The sequence below is a fragment of the Natator depressus genome, chromosome 3 (assembly GCF_965152275.1).
Source record: "Natator depressus isolate rNatDep1 chromosome 3, rNatDep2.hap1, whole genome shotgun sequence".
Classification (NCBI taxonomy): domain Eukaryota; kingdom Metazoa; phylum Chordata; order Testudines; family Cheloniidae; genus Natator; species Natator depressus.
Genome location: NC_134236.1, coordinates 159,138,257 through 159,159,101, shown reverse-complemented (window position 1 = coordinate 159,159,101; position 20,845 = coordinate 159,138,257). Strand labels below are relative to the sequence as shown.

At 41.5% G+C, this 20,845-nt stretch overlaps 1 protein-coding gene across 1 annotated transcript in view; it reads right to left on the bottom strand.

The window, feature by feature from the left end:
- Positions 1–3,878: 3,878 nt before the first annotated feature.
- Positions 3,879–20,845, bottom strand: part of TMEM63A (transmembrane protein 63A) — a 39,009-nt gene continuing 22,042 nt past the window's right edge. The window contains exons 14-24 of the mRNA XM_074949173.1: positions 18,684–18,821; positions 14,744–14,897; positions 13,602–13,708; positions 12,069–12,155; positions 11,304–11,366; positions 10,199–10,361; positions 9,033–9,138; positions 7,729–7,896; positions 6,111–6,226; positions 5,629–5,688; positions 3,879–4,948 (exon numbers count right to left, since the gene is read on the bottom strand). Coding sequence (XP_074805274.1) covers positions 4,796–4,948; positions 5,629–5,688; positions 6,111–6,226; positions 7,729–7,896; positions 9,033–9,138; positions 10,199–10,361; positions 11,304–11,366; positions 12,069–12,155; positions 13,602–13,708; positions 14,744–14,897; positions 18,684–18,821 — 1,315 coding nt within the window. The 3' untranslated portion in view covers positions 3,879–4,795. The remainder of the gene's footprint in view (positions 4,949–5,628; positions 5,689–6,110; positions 6,227–7,728; positions 7,897–9,032; positions 9,139–10,198; positions 10,362–11,303; positions 11,367–12,068; positions 12,156–13,601; positions 13,709–14,743; positions 14,898–18,683; positions 18,822–20,845) is intronic.

Genomic DNA, 20,845 nt, shown 5'->3' with positions numbered 1-20,845 from the left:
GGAATAAGCAACCACAGAAGAAAACTAATCCTACCCACCCCCAGGAGAGGGGACAGCTTATGGTGTCAGCCAGGAATCCAGATTCATTGAACGGGGGATTGCAAGCTCCAAATTGGAAGAGATTAGTAATGGAGACACATTGGATGTGGAAGGGTAGTTTCACATACTAGGCCAGCTAATTCAGAGAGCCCCATTCTCTATGTTCTGTCAGAAGGATTAGAAGTTAAGGCCTTGTGTAGACAGCAAAAACACAGCTGGCCCCGATTCATGCCCTTCCCAAAGGGCAACTACTTATAGACTGTACTAACGAAGACCAATTTGAGGTCATCCAGAAATTCTGTACTTGAGAGAACAAAGTTGGGGTGTCATACTTGCTGCAACTGAGATCTGAGAGCTGTGCACACAGACCTGACCAGTTTGATGTAGGATGTTAGCAAGAGCCAGGAGATATATCAGCAAGCCAGCAAGCCATGGGTCAATTTTCAGTGCATCTGCCTTTATTGGTTTGTTCATTGTTATGACCTGGGGAACAGCTGCCCTCAGGGTACAAAATACCCAAGCTTTGCTAGCTTTAAACTATCTGAAGCAGACACTTGCAGCTGTTAGGTGCAGAGTACGAGCACAGCTGCCTGTTAAGTCCCTTTGGGATCTAGCAGAAATATTTGTGTGGCCATCAGGGCACAATAGGAAAATGGACATTGTGTTTGTTAATAGAGAGGGTTATAGATTGTTAAAAGAAAAATATTCTCCCTAGCAGAGGGAATCCATCCAGTAGAGATAAAAATCTGTTTGTTTCCAAGTATTGTTCCATCCAAGAGTAGGCACTGCATAGACCATACGTCATAGCCTTTGGTGTGATCAGGTTAGCCATGACAGGTAGGCAGGAGAAAAATCTTTCACAAAGATCCTACTATCCTACCCACCACACTTCAACTAGTGGCTGAGAAAACTTCCCCCTCCACTTCTCCAAGGATGACTCCATCTTTTCGTAATACATTAGGTTGTCAGTGCTTGTGCTTCACTTTTTTCTTTTCTAAACTGAATTCAGTCCTTGCACAACTGCAAGGAGATGAACAGAAATGCACCCCGGTACAGACACACCGGAACAGGCTCCATACTTCCACTCTGGATAATGTGTTTTTTTGCTATGTGTACAGTATGTAGTCTCTCTCGCTTTTAGTCACACTTGAATGTCAGGCCTCCCTAAAATTCAAGTTCCATAGAAACACCAAGTTCCAGGACACAGCTGCTGCTCAGAAAGCAAGTAATGACTTAGCAAGAAGTTGGAAGGTGAGGCAGTTCTTTCTGAGGTATACCAGGCAGGTTTGCAGGCCTCGAATCTTAGGAAATACGGCTTCTGATAGGATCAGCAACTCCAGCTGGGTCATTTGCTTATGTTGCTTGCCAAAGGATTTATAAGAGGTTCAGTAGAGAACGCACAATGCCTTTAAATATGAATTTCACATATGGTACAGTCCAGTATCCACATTTGCTGAAGTTTCCATCCCTTACTGTGAAATGCTTTTTCTCTAAGGCTCAGCAAGGAATGTGGGGAGTTCCTATTACTGATCTAATTTTATTCTCTTGGAAACTTTCACCAGCACAAAAGAATGAACTAACAATCAGTGCAGTTTCTGAATTTCTTCCAGCTCTGAAATAGACCCAAAGGACAACACAGCAAACTTAGGTCAGAGCAGCCTTTATTCTATGCTGCTAGGCAGAGGTCTTGTAATTTACTAGTGGATGCTTCCATCCCCCAGCCAAACTGAGAAAGTGAGTGCACTAGGTCATGCTACAGTTCAGTTATAATACTGTGGATACAAAAATGGAAAGGGACTGGATGCCTCAGGGAACTGGTAATGGATACAGAGCCTCTCACAGGTACAGTTGTGAGTTCAACATTATCATAGGTTGATGGTGACCAAGAGTGGTTGCTACATGGTGGTTTGTTGACCTAGGTAAAATAAGCTTCTGCATCAGACCCCTTGCTAGCACTCAGCAGAGGCCATATAATGACTACTCAGTGAGATGGAAATTCCTCCCCGCTTCAGCTCGTTTTTGATCTAGAATCTAGAGCAGGGCTGCATGTGGAAGCTGGCACTATTATTGCCACTGTCCATGATGAATCTGTCCTGAGGATGAGAAGATTCATTGTCAAGGACTGTCAGCCTTCTGCCTTTCACGAGCGCAGAGAGGACAGACACCAAAGGAAATTAAATACTAAGCTCACTCTTGTCCTAGATATCAGACCCAGGACCTCAGTCAGTAGATCAGTGGCAACAAACGTGAAAGAACTGAGTTCTACTGTGGAAGACAATGATTCCTGACTGGTGTCCAGCCACAGCTAACAGGACAAGTGTGGGAGTCAAACCCTTCAGCATCATGATTACCAGTGAAGGTGCCTAACAAAAGGGGTGAGAACTGCTTACATAGATGCATGTGAAGAGGATGTTAAAGTTTAACTTAAACTGAACAATTGAAAAGTGGGACGGCAGAATTACCAGGCTTCCTTCTGGTATTGCCTCTAATATGGCCATGAATAGCAGGATTCTCAAAACTAGGGCCCTACCAAATTCATGGCCATGAAAAACACATCATGGGGCACAAAATCTGGTCTTCTGTGTGCTTTTACCTTATACTATACAGATTTCACAGGGGAGACCAGCGTTTCTCAAACTGGGGGTCCTGACCCAAAAGGGAGTTGTGGGGTGAGAGTGTCAAGATTTTTTTTAAGGGGGTCATGGTATTGCCACCCTTCCTTCTGCACTGCCTTCAGTGCGGGGCAGCTGGAGAGTGGCGGCTGTTAGCTGGGCGCCCAGAAGGAAGGATGCAATACCATACCATGCCACCCTTATTTCTGAGCTGCTGCTCTCCAGCTGCTTAGCTCTGAAGGCAGCTCCGCCACCAGCAGCAGTGCAGACATAAGGGTAGGAGTACCGTAACCCCCCTAATACTAACCTTGCGACACACCCCCACCTTCTTTTTGGGTCAGGACCCCTACAATTACACCACCATGAAATTTCAGATTTAAATAGCTGAAATCATGAAATTTACAATTTTTTAAATCCTATGACCATGAACTTGACCAAAATGGACTGTGAATTTGGTAAGGCTCTACTCATAACCACATGTAATACCTGTACAAGTCAGAATGTGGAGTAGAAGCTGTAGCTCAGAATATCCTTTTTTACTTGGTTTCAGTCCAAACCTTCAAGTAGTGGTTTGCATCCAATGCATATTTCACTTCTGGCAATTCTATCGGTTTTAAAAAGGAAAGGGACAACATATAAGTGACTTAAGGAAGAAGAGTCTGGCACAAATGCAGCCCTTTTTAATAGGAGGGATCCCCTCACTTACTTCATTAGAACCAGGTGTTTTTATGTATCCTCTGACTCGCAGGATAGGACTCCTCTCCAAAACTCTGCCAATTTGTTCCTTCCATCATCTCCTCTGACATTCTCAGCACTAGTCCAGCAAGAGAGCAGGAAAACAGCTTTTTGGGAACATAGGGCTAATCCTACAAGACACTGAACACCTTTATTTGTGGTACCACTTAAGACATGTTAGTCAGTCATTTTTCAGACAGTCAAGAAACAGTAGTCCTGGCCTGAGGAGTTCACAGTTTAAGGAGAGACAAGTAGAAAACTCAGAACAAGAACAAAAGGATTTTCTATACAAATCAACAAGATTCACTGCAGGAATGTCAAGGGTACTCACTTTCTCGGCAGCCACTTAGCATGTTGCAGCATTTGGCCCCAGAGGCCCACTCACTTATTAGTATCTTAATATTGGTAGGTCTCTGAGGTGGCACATGAGTATTTAATATGCAAAGAATGATAGTCAATAAAGACAGCTCTAGAATTTCGCTGAACTCAGTGTTTTATTGTTATGTGATTATTGCTTAGTTATGCTTTGACACAATGTAGCTTTAGGATAAATTGGCTCCTACTACATACTTAAAAACGGTGTAACATCTTACAGTTCATACGATTGGCACTTACCAGAAATTGGCAGAAATTTGTCACGGTAACCAGATTAAAAAAAGAAAAAGATAAAATGTTTACATCCTTTATTGTTGGCAGGTGAATATTTCTTGTGCAAGGAACAGAAAGTAACTAATGCATCCCCTGCAAAAATATATAAAAGTTATAGCAGATCAATCCCTTATTCACAAAAGTCCTCTGGATTTGGAACATTCACAATCAAAGTGCACAATAAAGCCCTCGTCTCCTTCATCAAAGTAACGTTGTGTGGACTGGGTATTTTGGGGTGGGGGAGAGGAGACATCACAAGCCTTTTTCCTGGCTCTCACCAGCAGGGGTAGTATTTGCTTTCAAATTTTCATCAAAACTGACAATTTCTGGATTTATCAATCCCAGTGATTAATAAATCCTTGGCGCTGATTAAAATTCAAGGGGAGTCATTTCAAATAAATTGACACCTACAGTTGTGGGGCTGCTTTGCTTCAGTGACCTTTTATCTCTGTGAAGAGTGAAATCTCTCCATAAGGTAAGTGATTCAACAGTAAACCCAAAGTAGTAGTCCCTGAGGATTGTCTCCTTCATATCATTCAGCAGACTTGTTTCACAATGTGTGTAGATGGCCTGTAAAACAATCGGTCCCAAGGTGGCTGCCTTTTAATCTCCCAAGTAGAGCTGCAGATCACGCGCTGAATTATTTCTGTTCCTCTTCTGCAGACAGGGTAAATAAATCAGAATGCTTGAGGGATCAGTTCTGTTAAAGCTGGACCAAGTGCACCACCTTGTGTTAGTCCTGGAGATCAGCAGAAATACTTCTATGCCTCTTCAATTACTGCAGGTGCCCCAAAGTAGGCTATGCTGTCTTCTGTCAGTGCATCAGTACCCATGGTGCCATATGACTGCTGCTCCTTCTGAGCCAGTGCTGTCCTTTCCGTAGGATGACTAAGCAAGACCCGTGGGAGATACACCTGAAATTGCAAACATTTGGAGTTTTATTATTTAGTCTCTAGTATACTTTTAAAATATTGGGATAATTTATTATTTAAAATCTTTCCCCCCAAAATTCCTCCTTTTTACTTTTATGTTCCCCCGACTCTGTCCCCTTCATCTTAAAATTGCCCTTTGTCCCTCAAAATAAATTTCCTAGTGCAAAACTCAAGTGTGCCTGCATATCACATGGGCTCTCGCACACTGAGGTATCTGTATTCACCCAAACAGTATTTCAAAACCCAGTGCAAATAAAGTCTTGTGGTCATGTTTTGGTGACGTGGCACTGAAACTCTGCTGTGCACATCACACCTCTCAGTCTCCAAGCAGTGTGATTGCACAGTCAGCATTCAAATGCAACTAATCTTCTAATGTTTGGTGTGAGACCCAGCTAATCAGAACACAACACAGTAGCTATTGGAAGTAAAGGGTATTTAAAATCTCTCTCCCTTATTCTTATCAGGCTTAAGTCAGAAGGTATTTTTAGAGCAACCCTTTCAAATAGGTAAGCGCAGTGTTCTGATCATCTGACCCTCGAGTCAGCTAATACCTACCCTGACACCATTCAGACTAGTAATCTCCTACACAAGCCCTCTTCTGGGCAGGGTCAGGAGTTTGTTTTCCTTGAAAGGGTAAAAAATACTTTTTGCTAAGGGCTTACAGCAGATCTTGGAACTGCTTCTGCATCAGCGTCACTTCCTCTTCCACTTGGCAATTCTATCTATATAAAGACAGTAAGGAGAAAGTATTAACCTGGTAAATCAATCAGTTACATGGAACTGATCATAAACATCAGGTTATTAGTGAACAGATTTAGCACAATGTCCCATTATATATTACACTGAAACCTCAGCTGCTGCCTGTGCTCCTCCAAAGCTTCCCACTTCGTACCTGCCTCCCATACTGCTCTTCATGCCTCCAGCGCTCCCCTCCCTCCCTCCCCTTGTGCGCAAAACAACCTGCCTCTTTACTTAGCAGCATGTTTTCATCATCTTATAGGACTGAACCCCTTGTGGCCAGATCCTGCTCCTACTGAAGTAAACAGGAATTTTGCCATTTGCTTCCCTGGGACTAGTTTGTGAAGTGCCAAGCACAGTGCAAATGCTAGTGGTTATTTCCCCAGTACATTCAATAGGAGTTTACCTTGTAATTCAGTGGGCTCAGGTACTTGAAGCAGACAAAACAACTATAAGCGAAACAAACGACAATTGTGATGCTGACAACTAGGAACGTAAAGAGGGTCGTGGGAGCTTTAAAACCTTAAAAAACAAACAGAATACAAAATGGAATGTCATAAGTGGTTCAAGTAGGTAAAAGCAACAAAAACAAATCACACTGATCACAAAATAGCTTATCTGAGAAGAACGCTCACTCTCTGGAGAATGGAACAAAATAGAAGAAAAACCCTACAGAGGAAAAAAAAAAATAGCTAACAAAGCACCATGTGGGACACACTGATTTCGTGACCTACTCATTACATACAGCACAATAGAAGGATCTTTTCCTGACCCTTATATAGAGGAGCTCTCTAAGTCCACGTCTTAACCTGTAAGACCTTCCCCGCTTTTCTCTCTCCCATCCTCAGAAGCCCCATATTTCAGGCATAATCCTTAGGGTACTAGACAGCTGCTTTCAGTGCCAGTCAATACCATCTGAGCATTCACAGCAACCGTTGTGGAGTGGTACAAACCACTCTCCTGAGCCACATGAGCTGCTATCACTGCACTCTCAGCTACTGCTGCACTAGAGATCAAAACTCCAAGACTAAGAATGTGAGCAACCTGGAGCAGGGACCATCCTTCTAAGAAAGTGCTTAGCTCACAGTGGGTGCAATCCTAAGTCAACAAACAGGATCAAACTCAGGTACCCTGCATGGCAGGGCAGATCATCACACCAACAGATAATCTGATCAATCAGCATTTAGCTTCCGAGTTGCAAAACAAGACAATCATATATTTTTAACTATTAGTCAGTGCATATTGTGGGCGTTTGCCTTCCTCTGAAACATCAGGAATAGGCCTTTGCTAGAAGCAGGATACTGGCCCTTTAACAGATACACTACTTTAACAGTAATTACAGTGTCATAAGTGGTTATGTCAAGGGAATGGAATCTCACAATATTTTCTATCCCCAACCCAAAGGGAGAAGTTGGGGAAAGAAAAAAGATGCTGAATCTTCTCCACAGCACCAAAAGCTTCAAGTGCATCATGAGTAACAAAACCCCCAAACAACCTCCAATAATGTTCTAGGTGCCCAAAACTCAAGCCACCAACTTCCCCCAGCAACTCTGTTAATAAAACAAGTTTGTGGCACAATGAACATTTATAATTTGAGGCCAATGTGAGTGGGGATCAGTGAGAGAATGTGTCAACTAACAGCTTAAAAGTTAAATGTAATAGAATCGTAGGACTGGAAGGGACCTTGAGAGGTCATCTAGTCCAGTCCCCTGCACTCAGGACTAAGTATTATCTAGACCATTCTTGACAGGTGTTCGTCTACCTTGTCCTCCGCTATTACCTCCTGTTAGAGGATCTCAAAGTACTGTGAAGACGGTAAGCCTTGCAATATCCCCACGAAGCAGGTAAGGATTATTATCCCTGTCTTAAAAATGCACAGCTAGAGGCTCAGAGAGGTTAAGAAACTTCCCACATGACTTTAGACAAGTAAGTGACAGAGCTGGGAGCAGAATCCTGGTCCCTCTGCTTTAACCACAAGATCATAGAGCCATATTTCAAGCTTGTCACTGATAGATAACCCTTACCTAGTCGCAAAAATGAAAAAAAATAGAGCCAAAACAGACAGAGGATCGGAGCTGCAAGGGCCTGATTCACAGCTGCAAAGTGGATCTTCTTCTCCAGTTTAGCAGGGAGAAATGCATAGTAAAGATTGTGGCGATCAACCATATGCTTCAGCAGTATATATATTAAACCTGAAGAAGAGGATAGAGCCAGAGACAGGTTACTGAAAACTGTGATTTAAATAAATAAATAAATAAATAAATCACAAATTGGCAGGAAGACCCAGACATATGTGATACCCAAAACTACTTTTAATTTTTTTAAATGACTATTTCAAGTCAACTGTGTCCCTATACAAGTCAAGATGTTCCAAGTTCCAGTGGCAACTAAGAATTGCAACACTGTATGCAGTAGTCCCCTCGAATCTCTGCAATATGGAGCACAGAGAATTGAGAGACAAAACTGTCTTAAATCTATTTTTGTGGGTTTAGGCCAGATCTTACATTTCCCACTGCCATTTAATAGATCTGAAGTTTATTTCACAAACTTTCCCCTGAGAAAACAGCTTTACTTTTATGTTAATTTGTGACCTAGAGTAATGACATGTTTGTGTAGCTGTATATTTGTTCTGTTCCTATCAGCATTCTGCTGGTGTGGGTTTCAGAATTCCATCTAGCCTTTTTTTTCTTTTATTATTCATCTAGGACATAAAAACATTCATAGATGCCAGGGCCAGAAGGTGCAACTTTGTGATCTGGTTGGAACTGTGTTTATTTTTATGTTGTATTTTATCTGTTTTGATGGAACTCTGGGGTGAGATTTTCGTAAGTGCCTAAGGGATTTAGCAGCACAAATCCCATTGAAAGTTTGGCTACTTTGCTGAATTGCTTTGGCTGAAAGTCACATGTAGACGTCTTCTCCGAGAGCCTGGGAGCACAGCGGCAAGCAGGAATGAAAGCTAAGCTAATACGGTTGCAAAGCATGGTGCTCAACCTTTTCAATTGAAAATTCCATCCTTAACTGTTAAAGCTGTACAGAAGTCAGAGTTAATGTATTAACTCAAGCTGTAGAAATATAATTACCATCATATATCGTAGTGCTTTTCAGCTTCCAAACACCGTACAGACATTAATTCACCCCAACACCACATTGTGAGGTTGCATATTGCCCTATTTTTCACATGGCAGAGCAGATGTGTGTTTTGGTCCGAAGACACAGAAAGTCACTATCAGAGCTGAGATAAGAACTCGGGAATTTCTGTCTCCTGGTCACTTGTTCAGCCCAAACCTCTCCCTTCCCTGGGCACACAACTCATTGGCAAACTTACCAAATGGGACAATAATGGGGCATGTAATGCTATAGGCCATGATGACGGTGAATACACACAACATCCAGGCATACATTGCTCCAAACTCATACTCAAACGCTTGATGCTAGGGAAAAAACAAACATAAATGTTAGCTTTCCAAGGATTAAACTAGAGTCACAAAGGGAACAATTAAGTTTGCCCCTTCCTTATTCTCTCCTCACAACAGAGGGACGAGTTTGTTTTTTTCTGAGACACCCAGACAAACTAGTTACAGATGCACAAGTGGTATATAAAATTAATTACATGCTTTCAGCATTGTTGTATGCAGTGTTGTAGCCACGTTGGACCCAGGATACAAGAGAAAAAAGTTGAAAGCTTACACAGGACACGCTTGCAGCAAACTGATATTTCTGTCAAGAGAATTCCTCAAGGAGCCTGCCTTCAGTCTCCTCCTTAAATTCAGCTACAGGGAAAAGCTATGTCCAACCACGGGGCAAAAAATCATTGAGCCTGTGCTGCCAGAACTTTGATCTCTATAGCGATGATCGTTTAACCTCTGTGGTGCTGTGCGTGTTGGCTTTCAGAGCAGGCAGAGCTCGAGAGGTTCAGAGGTTGCAGTTTGGCTTGGTGAATATCCCCAGTGTTTGAGTGGTTAGCTGAACCTCTCAGGCTGGAACCCTAGTACAGAGAGCCTCTCTCACACCCTCAGAGCACAGCAGAGATTAACAGAAGTGAAAGTTAACGAGCTAACCTTTTTCAAACCTCCAAAGAGATCAATTTCATATGAAGTTTTGAGGAAATAGGGAAGAAAGTGGTGGTTAAGGGTGAGTTTAAACTAAGCCTGTTTGCCAACTCCCTAATTAAAGTTCTCATTTTGAGGTGGTGTGGAGACTGAGGACCTGATTTTCAGGCCCCAAGTAAGGATGAATGGGCCCTGAATAGCTTGTTTTAATCAGGGATGGGCTCAAGCTGTACAGTCTCCTAAATATCCACACTGTGCTGCTCAGAGAGGGGACATGTACCTGTTAGTTTGAGCAAAAGAAAGGCCACAAGGAATGACCATAGATGATAATTAGCAGCTGTGAAGGAAGAGGGCACATACTGTTCCTGGGTAAGGACTTGTTGTTTCTTATAGGCTTCTTAGGATTTTATTGCCCCTATGCTATTGAGAGGAGCTCTTATACCTGTTTAATGTTTTTCCTTTCAGCAGGGGACTTGGCCATTATCATGCGTATGGTGTAGAGGATGAGGCCAGGCAAGCGCAGTAGCTCCATCCCATTGCCAATGAAAGCTGAGGCAATCACATAGTTCACAAAGAAGGCTCCCTGGTCAGGCAAGAAGACACATCTACAAGGAAACAGAGTCAGTGACTGGAAGGCAGAGGGTTTGCAATGGGGACAGGTTACATTTGGAAATAGCTCTTCTTCAGAACAAACACTGCAAAGCTTTACAAAAGATGGTTGCAAAATTTTTGATGCAGTGGTTTAATTACAAGTGCCTACTGCTGAATTCTCTACATGCCGTAGTAAGGGCATATTTTGTAGGATGCCATCAAACATGAATCCATAAGAATATAAACAGCATCTGAAATTACACTAAGTTGAAAAGACAATACAGTAGAATCTGGTAGGTGGCTTATATTGGATGAGGGAGTCATTTGATACCTCAAGTTACTGTTGGCGGCAAGAGGTTAGACTGGTGGTTTCTTTCAGCAGAGAAGCCTTAAATATTTGTTTTGCAAACGTGCCTACGAGCCCTAGTCATTGACCAGGATCCCATTGTGCTAGGCGCTATACAAAAACGGAACCAAAAAAACAGCCGCTGCCCAACATCTGCAAATGTTGATCTTCGATACCACTATGCCAAACAACAACATGAAGATTTCTTCTCTTCTAAATCAATTTCTGTAACAACAAGATCTTAGTGCGGTTCTAGGGAAGATGCCTGTTCCAATGATATGGCACAACCTTCAACGTATTGTCTCACTGTGCTGTCTCCCTGTCCCCATCTGTTTGGTGCATCCATCTTCTGTCTTATACTTCGATTGTAAGCTTCTCGGGGTGAGGACTCTCTCTTTGTTATGTGTTTCTCCACAGTGCCCAGTACAAAGGGGCTCTGATCCATGACTCCTCTTCCTAATTATCTAGAAGGAGCTCACATCCCACCATTCATTCTGAATCCCCACATTATACTATAGAGCATCCATAATGACGCCCATTCATTATGCACTAAAAAAGGTTAGTTGGCAAAAAGACTACACTGAAATATCAGAGGGTAGCTAATACTTACTCCAACCTGACTGTAGAATCAGCCGACTCTCTGTCAAACAGCCAACGGAAGAAAAAATCAAGACTGGAAGAAAGATAGTTAATATCATTCACTCTCCATAGTTCAGCACAGTGGTAACAAAACCAACCAACCAAGCTCTTCTAAAATGGAGAGAGTTTTAACTATATAAACTGCAGTTTACTCTAACCTACTGTAATGACTGAACATTATTCGGTCAAAGGTGAGAAGGGAGACTTGGAATCCAATAAAATGGAAGCGTTTCATTTAATGTTCATGTTTCTAAGTTTTATCTTCAGCAGACACTGTGTCGGAGGCAGACATCCACAGCGCCCAGGGAGACAGCCAGATGGGTGTTACAGGAGCAAAGAAGGTGGGGAACGAAAAGGATAATTTTGTGGCTAAAGCACAAGAGTGGGAGTCAGGAGGTCTGGGTTCTTAGCTCTGCCACTGACTTTCTATGTGACCCTCAGTGCCTTAACCATTTAATCTCTCAATGCCTTATATTTCTTATCTACGGAAAGCAGCTGGAAATACTTTCCAACCTCACAGGGGATTTGTGAGGCCTAATTCCTTACGTGCTTGTCAGTGCTTTGAGATCCTCATATGAAAGGCAATTTAGGGTATTATGGCTACAAAACACAGATTAAAAAAACAACAACAACAAAAAACAGTTACACATCTCTGGGGGGCTGTTTAAAAACACAGAGCAGACCAACTCCAATTATAAAATATTCGAACTTTAAGATACAAGAACAAGGTCAATACCTGGTCAGACCAAGGGAAGGCAAAATCAACACCATGAAGATCAAAAAAATGTACACTTTATGCATCATTATTCTGTTTTCTCCAGACCTACCAAAGAGGAAAAGGTTATTGAATAACAGACCGTTATTGCTAAACACAAGCTTTCATCCTCTTCCAACTCCACTAGTTCTTCTGTCATAAGCGGAGGAATCTATAATGTTTTCTGAACACAAACTAGTTTAGTTATTTTTGAATTTCCCTCCAACTCTTAGTTCAGCTAAGTGAAGTCTCCAAGTATTTTCCCCTTCTCACCTCCAATAAATATATCTTTACATGGACTATAACACTATTCCTTAAGGACCTTGGCTGTAAAATGTCAGCTGCTGTGAGAAGTCTGAGTGCCCTTCACTGAGAGAAGAGTGTCCAAGGGCCACCAATGTATCTACAAACCTGACCCAAGCAGGCCCATGTCTCTCTTTATGGAAACATGGAAGTTGTTTCTGATCATTGATCCAGATCATAGCTGGATTAGTGATACCACAGACCTCCACCACAGGTATGTAGACTTGAGACACCTGTCATCTGGATATTCAAGGCTAGTCTCCAAACACATGTGATGCTCACAGCCTCTTGGTTGCTCATATTCAATCTCGTGTTTCAGACAGCATTGTGCCAGTTTCACTAGGGCATTGTGCCAAAACATCACAGATTTAGATGGGCTGCTTGACCAAAACAGTTAGTGTCATCTCTTCTGAGACAACATGGTTTTTATCTAAGAAACATCAGTTACAAATGTTATGGGCAAAGGCAGAACAGGAGATTGTTAACTTTGCTCCTATCCATGACAAGCTTCAGATGCAAGTACATCAAGAAATCTGGTGGGCCCAGGTCCATTAGAGCTCCATTTACCAAAAGCAAGAACCCTGCATTTCCCTTAGTACCACTGCAGCCCAGTATGTGTAATCTTAGTGTTCTACGTCAATGTCCCCAAGAACGCTCATTTAAGACAAATGTACGTGACACTCAGTAAGGATGATTTTTCACATACAGATCTAGGGGAAGGTAGTACATTTGTAATTCAGACTAGTCTGTGACAGGTCACCAGTGTCTGTACTCAGAGGTCCAAACAAGCTGTATAGAGAGTTTGCTTCTGAATGACAGAGATTCTGCCAGTCAAGCACTGAGTTTCTCTCTTAAATAGAGGCCTTGCCAAAAAAAGAAAAGGGGGGGCCCCCCCCCCACAGGGGACAAAAAAAACCAAAAAAAACAAACAAACAAGACAAGGCTGGGTGCTATTCATTGGATCTACTACAAAACAGGGAAAATTCCTTGACTGTTTATCAAGAAGACCTATTAGACTGTGGAATAATCTGCCAATGGCTAAAGCTCTCGACAGAGGATGGACTTCCCTGTACTGGGCAAGGAATGGACTAGACGGGGCTTAATAGGTCTTTTCCAGCTATAATTTTTATGAAGTTTACCCATTTTCTCCAGTTTTCCCAGCGACTCACTTTATGGGACAAGGTTAAAAAGAAAGGAAAATCGATTGCTTACTTTGTCCAGTGGGATTCCAATAACGTTGAGTAGTACACAATTGTTGGTAGCAGAGATGAAAAGGACCACAGGAGCAGCGTTGGGAAGAACTGACTAACAACAGGATTCTTTATAAAAAAAAAAATTAAAAAAAAGTAAAGACAGGTGCAAATATTCTAATACCATTGTGGCTGAAGAATAGATGCTGCAGAAAGTTTTTATAGGTAAGCAAACCATTTATATTAGAGCTGGACTTAGGAAACTATGTTCTGATACAGATTAGGGTTCAGTTAGCATTCAGAGTTTGGGTACAAGGCAAAACCAGAGCTAGTGTTTGAGGTTAGATTCCAAGATACTGAAATCTCACAGTTCATGTGAAATTTCAGCTGGAACTGAACTGGAACCAGATGTAGATACCTTCCTGGTTTTGGATCCAACCTGAACCAAAACGTAAGACTGAAGTTTTATTTTAGAGTTTCAGATTGGAGTTGTCATCCCCACACACATATAATTCTAAACTTTAAAAGGAGTTTGGATTGGAGGTTCTGTTTTTTGGTCCAAGTTACTATATTTTAAGTTATATAGTTCATGTAAAATAAAAATGTATCTTAAGTAATTAAAATTTATGATCACAGAAAGTTTCAAGTGAACAGATTTCAGGCTAATCCTTATCAAGAAACATCAACAACAACAACAACAAATTATGAGGACATAGTTTTTTAAAATCTACATCGTTTCAGCCCTTGCTGGGGATTTGAACTGGTTGAGATTGACTAACACATAGACATGGATGCTTCTCAATTGGTGTAAATTGGTGTAACTCCACTGGCTTCAGCTTACACCAGCTGATAATGTTGTCCATACGGTCTTAGTGTAAGGACACATCATCCTTGCCAGCTCACTTCCTTGTTCACTTTCTACACATTTTGATATTGGTAAAAAGAAAAGGAGTACTTGTGGCACCTTACAGACTAACAAATTTATTTGAGCGTAAGCTTTCATGAGCGGCTGTAGCTCACGAAAGCTTATGCTCAAATAAATTTGTTAGTCTCTAAGGTGCCACAAGTACTCCTTTTCTTTTTGCGAATACAGACTAACATGGCTGCGACTCTAAAACCTTTGATATTGGTGTAATACGAAACTCAAAAACAAGTGATACTCACATTAAGGTAATGAATAGGTTTGGTGACATTGAACTTGTCCATGGTGGAGATGATTATGGAAGGAGTAGTCAGAAAAAACAGCACAATAAAAAGGAGCAAATTAATGCAAAACCATCTAAACCACCACCTTAGCCCATGTACTGAAAAATTGTTCCTGTCAAGCAAAAGGACAGAAAAGAAAACAATCAGTAAGTCTTTTGCTGGTGCACAGATATTCAAACTGTCAAGTGACAGGTTATTTTTTTTAAAAATTGGGCTTTTCATAGAACTAGAAATCATAGTACAAAAACACAGAAATTCACTAACCAAGCCCAAATTGCCACCAGTTATTAATTAGTAAATGAAAAATTAGCATAATTGCATCAGCTGGACTGCTGGAGAGTCACTTTTTATCCCTATGTAATCAATAAAATGAAGCCAAATTAAAAACCTTTTCCAGTTTGGGCTTTCTTTGGGGTGTTTTAATAGATGGAATTTTCTCCAGGTTTTATAAAACCAAATTGATATCACTGAAGGATCAGTTCCTTACAACAATTTGCAACAGAACATCTAGCTGAAGACAATAAATGAGGTATTCATGTTTGAAGTATTGCAGAGTTTTTAGGAATTCTAAACAGCAGGCCCATCGGGACCACCGGTCAAGTACCAATAGCGATGTCTAAGTGTCTTTAAGATGCTCAGCTGCTATGGTGATGGGGCCATATAAGCAACTCAGTAGATAACTGGTAATGTCTTAAATGTCCTAAGTTTTTCTATTTTATAGCATGAACACCAACTAAAAGTAAAATCCATTCTTGCCCTATGGTCTCTCCAAAAGTCATTTCTTTCCTTGCCATAAGATATAGCTTTTGTAGTTTGACTTATGTTTGTATTTTAAACAACAGAAAAGTAAACATGGCATCAGCTAAGAAAAGCCTAAAGTGTTAAAGAAACATAATTGGTAATGTGGTGGAGGAATGGAGGTGGGAAGGAAAAACGGTAGCCCCTTTTCCTTGAATGATGAAGTAAAGTGCACTTTCACCAAAATAAAACAGAATTAGAAAGCCTTTCAGCACTTGAGAATCACTTAGCCCACCACTAAAATGCAACCACCTCTGGGATGAAATGGTATTGCTGTTTGCCAGAACACAGCTACAATACACAGGGAGTTTAACACAAGAAGTGACAAATGCCAGGAGGAATTTGAGTAGGCAGAATAATTCTGGAATCTGATCTAGAAATTGTGGCTCTGTAATGACTATAAAAGTTGAGAGCTTAGTTTTATGTATTACCTAACATGGCACATGCAACACCATGTCTGAAGTCAGTCACAGTAGCATTGTCTAGTGGTTAGAGGTGGTGGAATCTCCTTCCTTAGAAAGTTTTTAAGGTCAGGCTTGACAAAGCCCTGGCTGGGATGATTTAATTGGGGATCGGTCCTGCTTTGAGCAGGGGGTTGGACTCGATGACCTCCTGAGGTCCCTTCCAACCCTGATATTCTATGATTCTCGAACAGAGGTCTGGGAGACTGGAACACCTGAGTTCTAGTCTCAGCTCCAACAATGACTCACTGTACAGACATGAGTAAGTACTTGACCTCTGTGCCTCATCCTGTCCTTCTAGGAAAATACCTCCCTACCTCACAATGGTGTTAGGGGTTTTCTTTCTGAAATGCTAGGTGTAGGGCCCTACCAAATTCACGGCCCATTTTGGTCAATATCACAGTCACAGGATTTGTAAAATCTTAAATTTCATGATTTCAGTTGTTTAAATCTGAAATTTCACAGTGTTGTAACTGTAGGAATCCTGACCCAAAAGGAGTCGTGGGGGGGGGGGGGTCATGGTACTGCTACCCTTACTTCTGAGCTGCTACTGCTGGTGGTGGTGGTGATGCTGGGCAGCTGGAGAGCGGTGGCTGCTGGCCGGGAGCCCAGCTCTGAAGGCAGAGCCACTGCCAGCAGCAGCAGCACAGAAATAAGGATGGCCTGGTATGGTATTGCCACCCTTAGTTCTGCACTGCTCCCTGTAGAGCTTGGCCCTCAGTCAACAGCTGCCACTCTCCGGCCACCCAGCTCTGATGGCAGCAGCGCAGGAGTAAGGCTATTGCCATCCTTACTTCTGTGCTGCTGCTTGTGGGGTGCTGCTTTCAGAGCTGGGCACCAGGCCACCAGCTGCTGCTCTCCAGCTACCCAGCTCTGAAGTCAGCACAGAATTAAGAGTGGCAATACTGCGAGCCCCGCTAAAATAACCTTGCAACCCCCATGCAACTCCCTTTTGGGTCAGACCCCAATTTGAGAAATGCTGGTCTCCCCCCGTGAAATCTGGTCTTTTGTGTGCTTTTACCCTGTATAATACAGTTTCACGGGGGAGAGACCAGATTTCATGGTTCATCATGCGTTTTTCATGGCCGTGAATTTGGTAGGGCCCTAGCTATGTGAGTGCTTCCCACCAACATCACTACTGCTGACTCAGAGGGAAGAATGTCACCTACTTAACCAGCAGTGTAACTATCTGCAGTACTGAGGCATTCCTTGGGGGTCTCCAATCCAAGTACTGACTAAACCTGACCCTGCTCACCGTAGCTTACCAGAATTGTGTAATTCACAGGTCAAGGTACCATGGTTTCAAAAATAAAAGGTACAAACTACACCGTTAAATTATAAGAAGCTAGAATCTGTATTTTATCCTGATGGTAGAACTGCAGTTATGGAGAAAATAAACCTCTGGAGTACCAAAAGTCAGATGGAACAACACTGCATTTTTAAATGGATGCTCCAATATTAAAGAGGATTCTAACATTGAAAAGAATCACAAGTTAAAAGGGAGCAGACTACTGTATTTAATAAGGATATTTTGCAATGAATCATGGTTCAACACTTCTACAGTATTATGAATAAATATGTTATCGAAAACTCCCTGTGATTTTGTGGTGGACAGTGAGGAAGTCACAAAAAATCAGTGTCTCATAATTAAAGTTAAGATTTTGTCAAGGATATTTTTAGTTAAAGCCACGGACAATAAAGAAAAATTCAGGGAAGCCCTTGACCTGTCCGTGGCTTTTACTAAAAATTTTCTTGACAAAATGGAGAGCTCAACTGTGGGGTCCCCACACCCCGCAGACAGCTGTGTGGTCCCCCCCTGCCACTCATGAGCTGGGGCTGAATTCACAGAGGTCACTGGAAGTCACGGATTCCATGACCTCCGTGAAAAAATCTGTAACCTGCATTATGAGTAAGGCTACATCACATGCAAGCCACTTGCACGGTAACTGGAAAGATTTCACTGATCTTTGGTGTACTGCTCTAGCTTTTGAATATGACAGGAAGGGAAGAAAAAGCAATTCAGCACCGTTTGCTTATTTTCAACTCCCCCCCGCCCCACAAGTGGCACATAGTGCCTGGGAAATTTACTGATAGCAATAAGATTCTAAAAGAATGTTTCAGTATACAGTGGGTTCAGCTATTGCTAAAATGTGGCAGCTAATACTAGAAGTCAGATACTTTTATAATACTTAGCACTAATACAGGGCTTTTTCATCCACACATCTCACAAAAACAGGTATGTATTATCCCCATTTTCCATATGAAAAAGCTGAGGCACAGGTGTTAAGGGGACGATTTTCAGAGATGCTGAGTGACCACAGCTCCCATTGATTTCAATTGTCCCTGAAGTCAATAGAAGATATGAGTACGCACAACCTCTGAAAAATATCAGGTCATAAATGACTTGCCTAGGTCAACTAAGCATTTCAGTGTTAGAGCTGGCAACAGGACCCAGATATCCCGACTCCCAGTGTTGTGTTCAACCCACGAAACCACAAGTGTTCAGTGTGACAATGGTTCAAATTCTCAATATCTGGGCAAAAAATAATTTTCTTCTGGGGAGAAAAATAACCCAACCCCTCTAACTCCAAATTTATATTCTGGATTATAAATTGATGTAAAGTGATCAAGAATTTTACCAACAAATATTCTCTGGATAGGTGGCATATGTAACATTCCAGTTTAAAGTGCAGAGTTCTTTGCTGTAGGCTGATGGTTGAGGTTCCCCTTTACATTTAAAACTCTGGCATTTGCAGGCATTGAAGTCTTTCAGAATACTGCAATAAAGAAAAAACAATGTAGTTTTACAGCTGGAAATGTCACATGTTTAAGCAGGGACATTGCCACTAAAGGGAAAGGCTTTTATCACACCCTCTTGAGACAGTATTTTGGACTTCACCATCATGTCACACATACATATAATAGTCATCATTTAAACAAAAAGAAAAGGAGAACTTGTGGCACCTTAGAGACTAACAAATTTATTAGAGCATAAGCTTTCGTGGGCTACAGCCCACTTCATCGGATGCATAGAATGGAACATCTATTAAGAAAATATCTATATCCACACACACACACACACACACACAGAGATAAGTTGGAAGTTGCCATACAAACTGTGAGCATCTAATTAGTTAAGATGAGCTATTATCAGCAGGAGAAAAAACCTTTTGTAGTGATAATCAAGATGGCCCATTTAGACAGTTGACAAGAAGGTGTGAGGATACTTAATTTAGGGAAATAGATTCAATATGTGGAATGACCCAACTGTCTAAATGGGTCATCTTGATTATCACTACAAAAGGTTTTTTCTCCTGCTGATAATAGCTCATCTTAACTAATTAGATGCTCACAGTTTGTATGGCAACTTCCAACTTATCTCTGTGTGTGTGTGTATAATATATATATATACACACACACACACACACACACACACACCCCTTCTTACTAGATGTTCCATTCTATGCATCCGATGAAGTGGGCTGTAGCCCACGAAAGCTTATGCTCTAATAAATTTGATAGTCTCTAAGGTGCCACAAGTACTCCTGTTCTTTTTGCGGATACAGACTAACATGGCTGCTACTCTGAAACATATACAAATATCAACTAGGGAAAGAGGGATTTTTTCCTTACGGCAATAATAGTATTGCCATAAAACTTCCACATCCTGCAGCAAAAGATATTTAATTAGTGACTGCTCTTGTTCTCGTTTTAACAATGCAAGCATCATCTGAAGTAAAATTTAGTATCCTCAGTATGTGATGCCCAAGCATCGTGATGATGAAGCTTCCACATTAAAATGAATCAAAGCATCTTAATCCTGGCTTGCAACACCTTTGCTATTCCACTACTGTTTTCTCTGGAGCAGTGACTGCCATTGGTACTCAACTGCCTGGTCATTTGATGTGGAACTCTTATTCACATATAATATAACCCAGGTTCCAGAAGAAAAAGTCCATTGCATCGACCCAAAACTAAATGAAACCACCAAACAGACTGCAACATCTTTTTCAGTTCTTCTTGGTAGCGCTAATCAGAAATTCAAGTACAAGCTCCCTGACACCTCAAATTCCCACAAGAAACCCCACATCCTACACCTCTTCAAACCCACATTCAAGACCAGCTTTACAGCATGACCTGAAAGTCAAGAGATTATGGATATTTTGACAAAAGGGGGCATGAATGTCAAAGCTGAGGGGCCCACAGAGAATGCTTTGTGGTCCTATAGGAACCAAATTTTTATAAAATAAAGACCTTGATCTCCTTCCTTAATCCTCTTCGAGAGCCTGTTAATAAGAGACAGGTAGACAGCTAATAGCCCACTAAGAACAATGGGACTAAATTAATTTTCCCTACCAATGACCCAATTCAGCAATGCTGAGCATGATCACTCCCACTGAACTCAATGGGAGTTGAGGGTGCTTAGCAACTTCCAGGATCAGGTCAATAAATATCTATAGCTATAGTAAACGTCAAGCATATATTGAGTTAGAAAATGTAAGTTGCAGAGCTGAACTATGAGGGTTGAGCAGTGTGCTGCAAACAGAAGGGATTTTGAAAGAACATGAAGTTGTGTCAAGTAACCCTCTCTCCTTTCATCACAAATAGTAGTAACATCGTTACTTAACAGTATCATATTCAGCCTTTTGCTTAACACCGGCCATTGTACGTTTCTGTATCTTTAGGGCTCTCTGAATTGAGTTTATTCATCATCCCAGTAATCTAGATATTAATAACTAAAAAGAAAGCAAAGTTGCTATGTATGTAAATTTATACAAATATATACTTTAGCACCCTGCAT